At 38.8% G+C, this 16466-nt stretch overlaps 1 protein-coding gene across 3 annotated transcripts in view; it reads right to left on the reverse strand.

Annotated features, from left to right (window-relative positions):
- efl1 (elongation factor like GTPase 1) overlaps nt 1-16466 on the reverse strand; it is a 91553-nt gene that overhangs the window by 51889 nt on the left and 23198 nt on the right. For all 3 annotated transcript variants that reach the window (XM_069190468.1, XM_015343046.2, XM_069190467.1), the window contains exons 13-15: nt 7747-7907; nt 6731-6906; nt 3484-3619 (exon numbers count right to left, since the gene is read on the reverse strand). In XM_069190468.1, coding sequence (XP_069046569.1) covers nt 3484-3619; nt 6731-6906; nt 7747-7907 — 473 coding nt within the window. The remainder of the gene's footprint in view (nt 1-3483; nt 3620-6730; nt 6907-7746; nt 7908-16466) is intronic.

A 16466-nucleotide genomic window follows, 5' to 3' on the forward strand; every position in this document is an offset into this window, starting at 1 on the left:
GTGGTATTTCCATGAGGTATGAGTTACATCTTTCTGGGAAATATTAAAGGTTTCACCTTCAAACTTAAATATATCACATTTATTAGACTTACTTAACTCACCAGTTTAAAAGCAGAAAACTACATAGGCAGTGTTTGGTTAGACATTTCAGGAGCTACAGTAGGGTTAGTTTAGAAACAGGATGTTTTTCTTCTTCTTCTGGGCTTTAGATGCCCATCTGTCCTTATTTCCCAAATAATTTCACTCAATAAAATATGAACGGTCAAATTCTGCCAACAAAATTAGAAAAAAAATCACTTTGATCACGAAAGAACATAATTTGGGCTATCTTTGGGAGTCTGAATCACTACCAAACTGAGAATAACTGGGCCCATGTGGAATACCTCCCCCTAGAAGAACTCAGGATGTCTTTTTCTCCCTTTGTCTTTAAGAAACACGTGCTCAGTGCAAAAAGAGACCAAGGTCCCTGCCAGCTAATAAATATACCAAAATCGTGCAAAATTTCAAATGAAGAGAAAGTTGAAGCAACTGTTCTGTTTTTTTTTCTCATGTAGCCACAGTTCCAGCTGGCAGGAAACAGCAAGCATATCGATAATGGCACAAATGTGTTGCCTTTGTCTGTGTGATGTGGTGATTGCTGCACAAGGGGTGGCGTGCGTCTGCTTTCAATCTGCGACCCAGTGCTGAGGAGGATCTGCCCTGCTCTGTCATGCACAGGCCTTCGCTCATCGTGTGGTCTGTGTAATTTACAGACCACATCACACACAGATTGAGAACTTTTTTCTCAGTGACAAGCTAAGCTGCTCCTTGCTGTGATTAGCCCACAGCTGGACTGTTTCCTAATTGCCATTGTACTTCATTGCCTCCCGTGGTAGACCGGGAACTAAGTGCAGATGAGATTACTGAAGTGCCCACGATGTTACTTTGTTCAGGTAAAATACACCACATTAGTGCACATTCTTATTTTTTATACTTCATGCAAATGTTATTAATCCTGACATTCTTTTAACCTAAGGAAATCTGAACATAAAGCAGCACAGACTGTTTGTGTTTTTAATTTTAACACACATTCTAAAATAAGATCAAATAATTACTGAACTTATAAGCAACTGCATTGATACAACTTGCTGAATCCTGTCTTTTCTATGCGGCATAATAGCTGATTATTTTACGAAGCACATCACTGCCCTTGAAAAACAATCAAATACAGAACCTGGAGTGTTCTAACGGCTGTATTCATTGTCTAGTCAGGCACAGACCTCCATTTACCATTAACTATAATCTTATAAACCAATGAGTAAGGGAAATAGTATTCCTACATTAGAGATTTATCTATATAAAAATAAAAAATTAAAGCTATATAAACAACATGTGACGTGTGAATATGACTCAAAACAATCATGGAAAGGCAAAAAAAAAATAGTTAATCATTTAGACCACAACCAAATGCACAGGTGTACATATAGGTTAGGGGCTGGATACACAGCCAGAAGTATAGATTATCACTGCACCAAGGAGCTGGAACCAATCCTAAAAACAACCACAAGGAAGAGCTCCTGCAAGATAGCCAAATGAAGTCACTAGGCCAACAGGAATGAGATGGATGATCTCTGGAAAATTCCAGAGGAGTCCTTCATCCAGCAGCGGATTGATAAAAACTGGAGATGATGATGACCATGTACACAAACATTTAAGATAAAAAAAGGCACACAGAAGCACAACAGGAAAAAACAAAAACAGAAGTTTTGCCAAGATTATTACTTTTTTTTACATTTTCTTTGAATCTGATAACCATTTGAGATTTTCCTGGAAAAAAACCTTTCTCTATCTGCAATACTCCAATGACAACGCCAACAACATTAAACGATAGCAAATGAACTTGAGTGCAGTCTGTAGTTGTTTTGTGTCTGATTGCGGTAAGCAGCAATGACATTATTTTCAAAGTGCATTATTAATAAATAAGGGAGCTCGAGAGTTAGTGCCCGATAATGATAATCTCAATTCTTCTACCTGTAGCCATGATAACATTTCACATTACTTCTACAATCCAGTGACAAAGGCAATACAGAAAACACATTTTCTTGACTGTACCTTTGCAACACTGTAGTGTGCCTTCGGCAGGGCTGGGCCTGGTCAGTACTGGGATGGGAGGCTTTTAAGGAAAACCAGGTTGTTTCTGCATGCTGGTGGGTGGAGCTCTTCCCTTTGACCAATATATCCAAACCAGTTCCCTAGTATGCCTACCGAGGAGACTGTGCTGTAGTTGGTGGTGAGATACTAAAGTAAGGTCCTGACTGCACGGTCATTAAAGATACCATGGAAGTGTTCGTAAGAACAGGAATGTTAGCCCTGGTGTCCTTACTAAATTAGTCCCTGGGCTTATACAATCTGGCCTCCCTAAAGTTTTCTATTAATTCAGACAGTAAAGCGATTTCTAACTCTCTGCCCGATCTGCTGTCCAAAATGGCTGCTGCACATCATCCAGGTGGGGGACTACAGGTCAGCGGTAAATGGAGAGATTTCCACATGGAAAGCACTTTGGAAACCTCCGGGATGAAAAACAAATTCACGCTAATTCCTTCTGCCCCACGCTGGAAACAGTATCAGGAAATTCCTACACATATTTCAGAGGACACGTTTTTTTGTTATGACAACTTCAGATAACGCCAGCTGCCATTAATTTTAGGAGGATCCTGATTAATACGATCTGTACTGGTACAGATAAACCAGGCAATTAATCTTCATTGAGCTTTCTCAAGTCAGCCCAGGAAAATGAATATCGTAAAGGAGTTAAGGAGTTTGTGTAGGCAGTTTTTCACATCATCCATTTGTTAAACTTTTGGAAACCATTCCGGTGTGCAAAATACCTGTAATACGTGATAACACTGAAGGGAAGGGAGTGTCATTTAAAAATGAGTGCTGAGATCATCCTCACAAATGAGATCATCAATGGTATGAAAAATAGGGATGCAGCCCAATATCCAGAGTGAATTTCTAAGCTTTGAGGCTCAATAAATAGAAACATACACTGTGGGAAAAGCACATATGAAAAAGTTTTATAATTGCAGAGAACAATCATTATCGTAGAACAACTACCCTTATTAACTAATCACGATTCCTCAACAAAATAGAAACCATCACCTCTTTGTGCGAAGGTGCATGTCTTACACTTGCAGATGTTGATTTGCTTTTAGGTGGACGTTGCTCAGCATGTAAAATGAAGTGTTACTCACTTCTTCTAATTGACAATGGTTAATTTTCTCCAACACTTTGATCGCAAACGAGTGATTTGGTTTTCAGTAATGATAAAACCAGCTTCCAACTTCTTGTACGGCCAAGTAGAAATATGATTGCAATGACTGGGATGCTCTACAGACCGATACAGACATATAGATTTTTCTTTGAACTTCAGAGAGAAATGCCTTCAAAGCCTTTGGCACAGTATCATAAAATAAGCAGAAAAATACTTGAGCATGAACATACCGAGCACATTGCCTGAGGGCACCTCTTCCAGCTCCTCTAGTTCTCTCCCCATCAGCAGGTAGAGATTCTCCAGTGTGCAACAAGCCAAGTGAGGTACTGATGGGAGATCATCTGCAGCAGAACAGCCTTCCGGCAGCTGACAGATAGAAAAAAAAACAACAGTAACAATAGACAATAATCAGCAACACTGCAACCAAAAACAAAAATAAACATCTAGTCTTCTGATTGTTAAGGACATTTTCTTTTGTGCAGTAAAGAAAAATAATTCTCCTTTTAGAACAGCACTGTGGTCCTACAGACAGAAATTGACAGGAATTCCAATGCAGTTGTCCTGGAGGATCACCTTACAAAAGGTGTCATGTCCAGCTTGGTTTATTGCACAAAGATGAGAAAAGGCAGATGGTACAATTGGTCATCAGGAAAAACAAATCAGCAGTCACAGCTCTTTGGGCGCAAAAGCCCAGAGATTTAGGTTTGAAACTGCTTTGAATAGTCAAAAATATTTACTGTGCTAAAGAAAATCATAGAAAACATGCTGGCTATTCCAATACAGTACATACGCACTAGTCAAATATTAAGAACCTCCAGAGAAAAAAGTGCTGGACCCTTGTGTTGGGATCGGTAGCACAACCATTTATGGACCCTTCCCTTTGCCAGTCACAGACATATCTAAAGGTGGTATCTAAAACTCTCATCAGAGTATTTCAAAATATTATAATATTAATAATACATTATTATTAGTAGCATAGAATACACAATATAATTTACTACACAGAGAAAGAGGGATCTAACAAGATCTAATCTACCAATTTTTTTTACTTTTTTATCGATTTAATAGGACATTTTAATTTGTTGACCCAAAATAATTGAAAGAAGTTTGTTTCTGATAGTTTGTTGCTTTAATAATTTATATTTTGTAAGCAAAATCTGCTGTGGCGGCACAAAGTGGAGACATTTTCAGAATTATTTATTGGTTATTTATTCGAATATTAAAAATTCCCAATCATCCAGGCTTTAAATTCTTGAAACCAATTTTTAAATGTTGCATTTCAATTATCGCCCTTTGGAATTAATATTTTTCTTCCTAAAAAAACATTAAAGGCAGTTGAGCCTACATGCTCTTAGTGGTCACATTATCGCAGAATAACTACAGTTAACACTGGAAATTCCAAAAAGGTTTGAAAACGAATGTGGACTTCAGAAGAATAGGAATAAGAAAGTTTATGAGTTAAACCCACATATTTGTGTTTCCTACGCTAAGCACACTATAGGAGCTGGCTGTGCTGGCACATCATAAAGCAGCAAACCATTACTTTCTGAAAATATGACTGACAGAAAATCAAAGGAAAATCAGAGTCACGTGGTGTTTGTTAATCTGAGGCTCTTCCAAAAAACACTAAATCGTAATGCAGCCTGAAGTAGCAGGGGGATTTGAGCCAGTGACAGCCCGTGGCAGTATGGGGGCTACAAAGGAACAAGCAGAGGTTAATTCCGAGCTGACAAGAACAAACACAATATTGTGGCTGCGGAGACTCTTCAGGTATGTAGGAGAAAGAACAGGAAGGTGAGGCAAAGGGTTGAATAAGGGAAAAAAGGAAAAAAAAAACATGAATATGGGAGACAAATTCCGAGGAACCAAGGAGGACCACCATCTGTAAATGAATGGAGAACTTAAGAAAGAAATCACTGAGTGCTAGGGGAATGTGTGAACGTAGGTTTAAAGGCAGTTTAGTCTTTCTAATGCCACAACTATCCTTTCTGTTTGCTTTCTGGTGTAGGAATCTTTGATGTGGTGGAACATGTGCAAGCAGGCCGCGAGTCCGCGCCCATCTCGGCCCATACGCTTCTCTAAATGATGTTCGGCATATCAGTTTCCTGTGGAACACACACACGGATAATGGCATCATTTTCATTACATGCATCAGTGCCTCAGCCCTGCACGAGGTCAAGTGGGGTTACGGAAACGAACAGAAAACACAAGTACAGCACCGTAACTGTCTATTCTATACTGTCTATTTGGTGTTCAGCTCCAAAGCTGCAGTACCTGACAGGGAAGAATCACTAAAAAAGACAAAAATATGCTCATCATACCTCCCCTGCATGCAAATGGACATTTCAAAGTATCTTTTATTTTTACTTCAAAAATATTTTATAAAATGACCCAGAGGGGCTGGTTATAAAGTAGCCCAGCTCATCATGCTTGTGTGATGCAATAAAACAATTGAACCCCTGGTAGAACAACACTACTGTGTCAGCAGCTGCCTGCGGTAGCTCTGTTGCCTTGTTTCAGAGCTGTGGAAATTACTGATGGAGGTAATTCAGGAGCAGTCTTTGATTTCCAGTCCTCTGAGGCACCAGCAGGTTGGGAATACAGGTCTAGGAAGTTTGAAGCAGCTTTCAAACAGTTTTCAGAATTGCTATTAAGCTAAGTAAGGGGTTGTGTAAAGTTATTTCAGTGCCACACACACAGAAAAATCTATTTATATAATGTTTTATTTTCATATACTTCTGTCTTTATAATTCGTCACTGAAAAGGAAAACATTATTAAAAAAAATCGGACAAACACCCTTTTTGTGACATTGTACAAAAAATTCCTCCTTAAGTCCTGAATTGTATTTAAGGGTCACCAAGAAAATCTCCCTTTTCACATTACAACATAATTCAGTAACAGATGAAGGGAGGCCACTTGGCCCGTCATGCTCGTTTGGTTTCTAGTACCTTCTTGATATCATCTGAGCCATTCCCTGAAGGACTGCGGGGCATTCTTCATCTTTCGAGACATGCCCGAGGCAGCAGTGGGTTTATGTGAGGTAATTCCAGCCAACCAATGAAAACCTGACATGGTGCTGTGATGTACTCGGTGTTAGCTGTTGTCAACATGCAAATTGACTTACAATAATTGATACACAATAGGAATCGCCAGCCCAGATAAAAGATTAAAATGCATAAAAACAACAACCTAGCCATCCAGTGGACAGGGCTAAATGTATAAGAAACAGCCGGTTCCAAACTTCCAGACTAATGTAGTGCTCAAAGCTGAATAAAAAGCACTCTGGTTTAAGAAGACAAAACAAGTAGCACTGTTTACAGACCTTTATCAAAAAAGGTGAAATAAACATCTCAACCACAACATTTAAAATAACTTCACTGTGTTGTTTTCTCACTAGGAGCAAAACAGCAGGCGGTAATGTAGCCAGTAAAGATTTGTGGATATGGTTGCCTCACAGGGCTGGCTTTGAACCTTACCTTGTGTGAAGCTTCAGCCGGATCGTATTTGGGACCCAAAACAAACACCCTCTGGCCTCTCCGCACCACCCCACTGTACACCCTGGCAAAGGCAATAAAGTGCTCCTTGTTCTCCTCCTCTGGCCTGTTAGCTTTCAGGGCCATGGTCTCCATCTGACCAGAAAGCATGTCCACTCCTGGGAAAGAAAATTCAACACACAGATTTTGGTAAGTTTTCACTACACTGTTGAAGAGTATATTATAATATATCTTGGATATACTACCTCTGTATCCATGACAAGAGACTTACCACACTTATAGCAAAGGATGAACTTGCTCTAAGTGGGCAAGGGTGAAGGTATATGTGTACAGAGAAACGTTTTTGTTCTATTTTCAAACAGTGATTGTGAAAAACGCTACAAAGGTTCCACAAAAGAAATCAAACATGAAAGGGAGCAAAAGATTACAGATAAAGAGTGCGAAACAGCTTTAATTCATAGTGCTGGCAGATTTCTCAATGGTTCAGGCAGCAATCGGAACGCATGACAAGATGATAACTTTAGGAATAGCACTTACAACAGATGGGGATGCCCTTGCCAAGCACTGAGATGACAGCCAGTAAAGGGCATCTTCACGATTCTGGCATGTTGTACAATGTGATCAGTGAGAGGGAATCGTCCTGTGATGGGTCCAATTCTAATTCTAATACACTAACCTTCACTGGAAGCTTTCCTATTACAGATGTCTAACCTCTGGAATGAACATCTTCATTATGAAACTCAGCACTGTCAAATTTAAACTTTAAAGAAAAAGATAACTCAAGACTATTTTTTAGATTATTAAACCCAAGAGCAATAGCTTTGGAAATCGTTGCTTAAGCTGTGAAAGTACCTTGACACATTTTTATAACGCACATGGTGAGAGACTGAAATATAAGATGATGATAATTTGCTTGGCATTGGTTTAAGCACATTGCATGTCATCAGCATTTGCAGGAGCGTCGATTCCTGTGTCTGCTGTGAAGAGAAGAGACTTGCCTTTGGTGCTCTCCCCACAGGACGCTGCTGCATCAGGCACAGACCCAGACCCCGTCTCTGGCTGCTCTGGGCTGTCTGGCTCCTGAGAGCCCGCGAGTCTCTCTGCATGTCTCCGCCTGGCCTGCTCCCTCCGCAGAGCTATTTCCTCTTGAGTCAATGGCCTGGGAATTCCAACAGCACAGTTTTGGCAATGCTTATTTTTAGATAAAAATAGAAAATGAGTGCTTGATTTTGCTATGCACTGAAAAAACAAACACTGATGGTGGAGAAAAAATAACAGATCAGGTCCAAAGGTGAGGTGACATTTTAATATTTCCTTATTGTTTCTGTTAGCTCTTTTCCACTCAGGATGGGAGCAGTCAGAAATACAAGCAGGGCAAATCCACACTGAGCACATAATGGTCTGGAAAATATAATCTCTCCAGCAATGATCTATGCATGAAAATTACATATCTTAGATAAATCTGACAAGTGAACTGATTGCGGTCAGTGCTGAGAGGCCCCTCACAGAAAAATGGAAAGACAGGTCACTTAATGGCATGTCACTTAATGAGTGCATTTGCCAGAAACATTAATAGAAACATGAACTAGAAACCCATTAAGCTGCAGACTTAATTTGTCTTGCTTGTGGAAGACAAACAGATTGAAAATAAAACGGGACACCAGAGTGAGCAAAGGGATGGCAGGAGTAGTTACCCACATTTGGATCAGTTCTGCTGATATCAGGTGATGTCTTCAAACAACACTCCAAAAAATAGATTCAGAGTCGAAGAAGGGTTATCCTCCAATGCCCTGAAAATTACAGCAGCTGTGTGGCACTGCGTAGGCTGAGGTGTGAGTTCAGTTTCACTCTGCTGCATATCTCTCTAGGCCCTCCACAACACAGTGCTGGCAGCTCCAGACTCAGTTAAGAAGCAGACATTTCCCTCAATTACAGGGCAATGGCTATCACCTCAGAGAGCAAAACGGGAAGTTTGTTTCTTGAAGTCATCAGCTTTCCGAGGAACAGCCACATACAGCCCTGCCCTCTTCTCACAGATCTATTGGCTGTCCTGTGTATTTTTCTGAAAACCCACCCACAAAGTGGTTCAGCGATCGCATTTTCTTAAAAAAACAAAAACATGTTGTGCGCAAGATTCAGATTTACTCTGCGAGTTTAGAGTATCTTAAATGAAGCCAGGATATCAGTTTAAAAAACAATGCTGAGCAGGTTTTTCCATAATATAATAATTCCTTGCATTTATATGCTATACAGGGGATATAAAAAGTCTACACACACTTATTGAAATTGCAGGTTTTTGTGATGTAAAGCCAGAAATCAAGATAAATCATGTCAGACATTTTTCCATCTTTAATGTGACCTTGAAACCAACAAAATTCCAGTGAAAACAAATACATCATTATTAGGAAAATCACAGTTAAAATCATGTCCAAAGGTAAGTAGCATACACCTGCCATCAATGAAAGTGATTCTGATTAACCCCAAATACAAATCAGCTGTTCCTGTAGGATTTCCTTGAAACTTTCATAGTTGCATCCTACTGGGATAGCCATGGTCCGCAAGGAGCTGACAAAACATCTATGTGATCTTATTGTTGAAAGGCACCGATCAGGAGAGGGGTATAAAAGAATATCAAAGGCATTGGATGTACTGTACCGTGGAGCACCGTGAAGATTATCATTAACAAGTGGGGAAAATGTGGCACCACAGGGACATTGCCAAGATCAGAACGACCCTCCAAAGTTGATGACAGGACAAGGAGTAAGAAAACTTATCAGGGAGGCTACCAAGAGGCCTACAGCAACATTAAATAAACTGCAGGAATTACTAGCAGGTACTGGTCACTCCTTGCATGTGACAACAATCTCCCATATTCTGCACATGTCTGGGCTATGGGGTAGGGTGGCAAGATGGAAGCCATTTCTCACAAAAAAGAACATCCAAGCCCGTCTAAATTTAGCAAAAAAAAATACATTCAATCACCGCAAACCATGTGGGGAAAATGTCTTATGGTCTGATGAGACAAAGGTTGAACTTTTTGGCCTTAATTCTAAAAGCTATGTTTGGCGCAGACAACACACCTCATCATTCACAGAACACCATACCTACTGTGAAGCATGGTGGTGGCAGCATCATGCTTTGAGGCTGCTTCTCTTCAGCTGGGACAGGGGCTCTAGTCAAGGTAGATGGGATAATGACTAGCTCCAAATATCAAGATTTTGGCACAAAACCTGCTGGCATCTGTCAGAAAGCTGAAGATTTCACCTTCCAACATGATAACGACCCATAGCACACATTCAAGTCAACCCAGGAATGGCTTCAGAAAAAAAAGATCAAAGTCTGGTAATGGCTCAGTCAGAGCCCAGACCTCAATCTCATAGAAAACCTGTGGATGACCATAAGAGGGCTGTGGACAGGAGATCCCCTAGCAATTTGAAGGAGCTTGAACTTTGAGCTTCCTTGAGCCAGGTGTCCAGGTGTGCCAGTTGATAGAGACATATTCACAAAGACTTACTGCTGTAATAAATGCAAAAGGTGCTTCCACAAAGTATTAGTTGGGGGTGGGGTGTGAACACTTTTGCAACCAGCGTGTTTTAGGTTTTTTAAATTAGATTATTTTTCCTAATAATTATTTATTTGTTTTTCTCTTGACTTTTGTTGGTTGCAAAGTCACGTTAAAGATGGAAAAAAGTCTGACTTATCTTGATTTCTAGCTTTACATCACAAAAACCTGCAATTTCAGTAAGGGTGTGCAGACTTTTTATATCCACGGTACCTTTTCCCAAAACACGATGTACATCCACCACTGAAGTGCAGTCAATTGTTAGATGCGTGACAGCCTCACCGTTTACCAGATGAAGCAAAGAAGTAAGAATTTGCTTCTCCACCTCAATTAAGTAGAAACTTTTGGGAGGCCAGAGGAGACAAGCCCAGAGTTCAGCTTTAGCCAGGATTAATTTTGCCTCCTCTGTTCCAAACTAAAAAGATTCAATTCTTTTAGACTGTCTGCATAGGACATGCCTTGGAAGAAAGTCTGAAAATGAGCTACCTTGGTTTCTCTTCTTTGGACCAATTCCAAGGTAGCAATGTATTTGTTGTATCTTGGTTAAATCTTCCTGTGGCTTCACGGTCAAATGCATAAAGAGACACATGGACATCTAATAATTCATCAATGATGTAACTCTAGAAAAACACATTAAGGAATCAAATATTTTAAGGAACACTAAGTTCTGATGTATTTAAAAACTGACACATTTTAAGCCTGCATTTTAAAATATGGCCACATATAAGCACTTAAAATACTAACCAGAAATAAATCCCTCCTTTTTATTTCAAGCCAAACCAGTCTTGATCTTTTATGTTACATCAAAGCAACATTCTGCTTTTGCAATTGACTCCCCCCCAAAGAAAAAGTGTACAGGCGCAAGATAAAAGCTACAACTACTGTGAATTTTAAAGAATGAAACTCGACCAAGATTTCCAGCCAGTTTCTGTTTAATATCAGCCACCTCAGCTGTCAGGAAAACCAGATCATACATTTGCTAATTTGTGCTAACTTCAAGGAAATTTTTAAATAATCACACAACTGCTACAATGCCGAAGCATGAAGTGATTCAGTCTTGATAAAAGCAAAGACATGAAAACAATCATTACTGCTTTAATATCACAGCCTTAAAAGAGAAAACTCTGTATTGGCCTTCTTCTACCTTGCTACAACACATTTGCCAGTTAGGTGTCAACAGCTTTTACTCAGAAGCGTGGCTATCATGTACTGCATAAATGGATAAGTAGTTTCAAAGGAACAGTCAAAATGTGATTCAGCTCTGAAGCTGGGCCACATGGATGCGTTGGCACACGACAGCAGCGTGGTCCAAGAAAACAGAGATTGCACCTAATTAGAAGGGAGAAAAGCCTACAAATGTTCATCTAGACTTTTCACAGCTTGCTGTATGCTGCAGTGCTCAAGGGACAGCCTTCTGTGCATCAAAATGGATCTTGTTATTAACAGGAAGCACAACGCCACACTATAGCGGTGGTGTGACCAGCTCCAGACCTGGAGGATTTAATTCACTCTGAGCTCCTAACTAGCTAATGCAACTCGTTGAGGTCTTCACTGTACTAATGAAACACCTTTTATACCTATCCAAAGTTCCAACCTGAAAGATTGGAGTAGTGCCCTCCTGCTATATTGTACCCAAACCATGGAACAGAACCTAGTGGAAATCAATCACCAATACTATAAAGTGGGTTTTCACTGAACAAATCAGCCTGGTCCCAAGACTTGTTTGCCTGAAATAACACTAGACAGTCCAAGATGCCTGAAATACAATGCCTATAGAAAGTCTATGCACCCTTTCCAACATAATACATTTTGTGGCCTAACAGCGTGAAATCAAGACGCATTAAATCAGAATCTATTTTAGCTTTTTTATACACTAATTGTGCTGATCTTCTAGCTCTCTCCACCATCTATCATACACGTGTTTTGATGATCTGTGACGATCCTTCACACCCCTTGTTTAATAATTTCCAGTTACTCCCATCAGAACGCAGATACCAACTCCCCAACTCCAAAATCAACAGATTTAAGTTCTCATTCATACCTGTCGCCAAATCATTACTTAACACTTGACTTTCTATGCAAATATGTATGTATATTGTTGTTCCAGTTGTGTTTTTTTCTTCTGTCCATCTGTACACCAACACTGCTGCTTTAAAACAATTTGCCCCTCCAGGGATAATAAAGACTCTCTCTCTCTAACACACAACCATTCTGAAAAGAAATTACAAATTAAAACATATAAAAATAGGTTGCATAAGTGAACACAGCCATTAGTAAAAGCAACTAGAAATTAGCACTGACTTCCAAATCACACAACAAGCTATTTAGCCTCCACCTGTGTTCAACTGTAGTGATCATGATGGTTTCAGAATTAGATCTGCTGTTCTTATAGGTACCCTCTTCTGGGTGGTGCATCTCAAAGTAAAGAGTCAATTATGGGCAACAAGACGCTATCAAAATCTCTGGGATAAAGTAGTGGAAGGACACAGAGCAGGAGATGGATATAAAAAGATTACAAAGTTAAGTATCCCTTGGAACACAGACAAGACCACCATTAAAAATGGAAGGCATATGGCACCATGAAGACCTTGCCTAGATCATGCGTCTCTCCAAAATGGATGACGAGACAAGGAGGAGACATATCGGAGAGGCCACCAGGAATCTAATGGCACTTTTGAAGACTTGTAGTATGGGCAATATGGGAGGATGTCAAGAAGAAATGCATTGTTAAAAAAAACCTACGCTGAGTCTCATTTGAGGTGTGCAAAACAACACTATGGAGATTCTGAAGTCAAGTTGAAAAAGATTCTGTGGTCTGATGAAACCAGGAAAGAGCTTTGTGGCCTAAATGCAAAAGTTATGTCTGGCAAAAACCCAATACAGCCCATCAGCCACAGAACAACATATCTAATGTAAAGCATGGTGGAGGCAGCATGTATGGCAGCATATATGGGGCGTTACTCTGCAGCAGGGACTGGGGCACTGGTCAGGACCGAAGCAAAACTGGATGGAGCAAAATATAGATGGAAACCAGAATGCAGAAAACCTTCTGCAAGGAAGCACAGAGTCCAACTAACAGTGGAGTTATTAAACAACAAAAAGTTGAGGTTGTGTGTTACAATGCACAAATGAACGTAAATGCATAAACTTTCTGATTTAATGCGTCTTGATCTCAGGCTGTTAGGTCAAAAAATGTATTACTTTGGAAAGGGTGTGAAGACTTTCTATAGGCATTGTAACATTCCAAGATTAATGCTAAGTGGAGTCTGTGAAACCCCTGCTAAGTGTTTAAGTGTTTAAGACTTTAAAAATCAGCTACTACTGTTGCCAAAGACGCCCTTGTAAACAATATTACAGTATATGAAAATGGCAGACAAATACTAGACCACAAAATAAGCCTTTTGTTAAGGCTGCATTATTCTAAAGTCCAAGCATGAGGACTGCCATTGAGATCACACATATCTCATTTCCAGATCTGGGAAACTAACAGAACTGAAAATAAAAGGCATGTGATATGTGTAAAATCTCACTGGCAGTATATGCCCCATTAAGGAAAAAAAATGTTCCTGCATTTCTATTAAATTGAAATCTAATATGAAAAACGATAAAAATGTCGCTAGCAATTTTCTTCTAAATTTTCCAAGACCCTTTTCATAAGCTAATTGTAAAAAAAGAAACAACTTACACCATCTGTCAGATCACCAGCAAATTTCAATATATAGCAGAGAAATGGCTTTGATACACACAAGCTGTGTTAGTAAAGAGCAGTGAACTTACATGACACGTCATGCTACTTACCAACTACACAGCATATCACTAAGTATAACACCACTAAACAGATTTGCTAAGGGTCTCTTTTTACAGGAAGCTAATACTAATACTTTAACTCTGTCACCTGCTTCCAGAAATATTCAAGCGGTCAAACAATACAGGTATGTACTTTGCACAGCACGCACACATTACAAACATTTTATATTAAAATCTAAAACTAATAGATGTGTGATTTGTTTCACATATGATATTTCTCAGTCCACATTTCTTAAGTTAATGAAAGCCCCTATTCATGTTTCCAAAATGAACTGTGTTCACACTTACATGACCAAGGTACCTCAACGTTAGTGTTCCACTATTTATAAAATAATATTTTCCATTGTTCTGTGAGACAGAACTATTCAGCACACATTCCTCTTCAACAAAGAATATATAGCTTAAAAAACATATAGTTGGAAAAACACTTATTTAAAAAGTACTGCAAATCTCTGCCATGTCCCAGATGAGCCCACACAAAAGCTAATAGTGCAAGATAAAGTGCCCACTGCAAAGAGAAAATCTGATTTTAAAAATTAAATTGAATAAAAAACATACCTTAAAATGCATAAAAAGCAGAAATGAACATAAAAGTATAGAATTCTATTAAAAGTATTACTTTATGAAATTGTGATTTAGAATTAAGCAAATATTACTGTAGAATGCCAGCAGTACACTGCAAAAAAAAACATGATCTGAAATAAATACAAACCAACTTTGAACTAAAGTGCCAAACGATGCTAGCCAGAAATCTTTAAATATTCAGTAACATTTTACAATAAGTGGCTGTTCATGTTTCATTCATGAAAACAGAGGAAGTCATGAACAGCCCATATAGCCCAATAGCCCTGTATTTAAAGTTATTAACTCCACAGGAAATTATGTATTTCTTCATATGTGATTACATTAAAAATCGGACACTTAATCTAAGTTTACCAAATTCTTACATAGCAGTATAACTTACTAAAAATAATTTTCCCCATAAAGTCTTGACAAATTACTAAGGAAATCTGTGTGTCCACATAGCTTCTTGACTGGATACCTGTTTAACATATTTCAATACATTTTTATTTCCTTGTGCATTAATTAAAATATAACGAAGTATTATTTTCCTATTAATAACCACATCACTCGAGGTTTCTATCAACACGACACTTATTCACAATAATGGAAATGCAATTACTCCATTTTATGACAGTCACCACAGTAGTTATGAGGTAATGGTTTCCAAATCTAAAAGCATGGCTTTAAAAACCACAAACTAGTTTAAAACATTTAGTGGAAAAAAAGATAAATTGATACTAAAGCTGTCGGTAAAACTCACTTCATCAGATTTTACTGTGCAAAAAATGCTGCTTTGCAAATACTTTCCATTTAACTTTTATAGGAGGTCCATGGAGGTTCTTGCAGAAAATAGAGATTGTATTGTTAATATGCATTCTGGACAATACCAGATCAAGCATTCAGCATGTAAAAGGACATCTTTTAAAGTTAACTCTCCTAACCTAACACGCTCTCATAGTTGTATAAGGTTTATTTATTCATTGTTCATTAGCTTGACATGAGAAATGAGAAATGTGTTTTACTCTATATTTAACACTGATCAGTTCTTTACATCCTTTTTAGTGAAGAGTTTTTTTTTCTAATCCAATTACTTACAGTATGAACATGCATAATATATAGAAATTGGCAGAGGTAGGGGTTTAGAGCAAGCATCAAAAATGCTGTACAGCTATGAGATAAGTGCCAATACTGGGAAATGGGTAGTAATTTTTTCCCTTTCACAAATATTATGTGGAAGACATGGAGGTCTCCAAAGATATCAAGAACACTGGGTCACTACTAGGAACTTAATGGGAAGTAATTTAGGACAGAGAACAGGAGACACTTCTTTACTGAAAGAGTGGGAAGTGTCTGAAACAGGCTTCCCAGTCAGGTGGTTGTGGCTCAAACTCTGGTCATGTTTAAGAAACGGCTAGACACAATTTTGGATTCACTCAGCTGACTAAACTAGAAAACAAGTCGAATAACCCCCTCTTATTAGCAGACTACTCTTATATCTACTGAAAAGATCTGCAAAACAATGTCATTTTTGGCAGTCACACTGTCAGCCTTGTTGGGCTTGCGAACACTGCTGTAGTTTGCCTGAAGTCCTCAGTCACTTTGTCATTCAATACACTAACTCATCCACTGAATATTTTAAGAGTCAATTCTATATGTTTAATTATGGTACTGGAGATTACATACACAGAACACAGAGTCATAATAATTGCTAAGGTACAACATTCCCAAGCACACAATGGACAGTGAATAGACTGCGTGTTAATATAGTGATATATAATGAAGGAA

This window comes from Lepisosteus oculatus, chromosome 5, assembly GCF_040954835.1.
Source record: "Lepisosteus oculatus isolate fLepOcu1 chromosome 5, fLepOcu1.hap2, whole genome shotgun sequence".
NCBI lineage: Eukaryota > Metazoa > Chordata > Actinopteri > Semionotiformes > Lepisosteidae > Lepisosteus > Lepisosteus oculatus.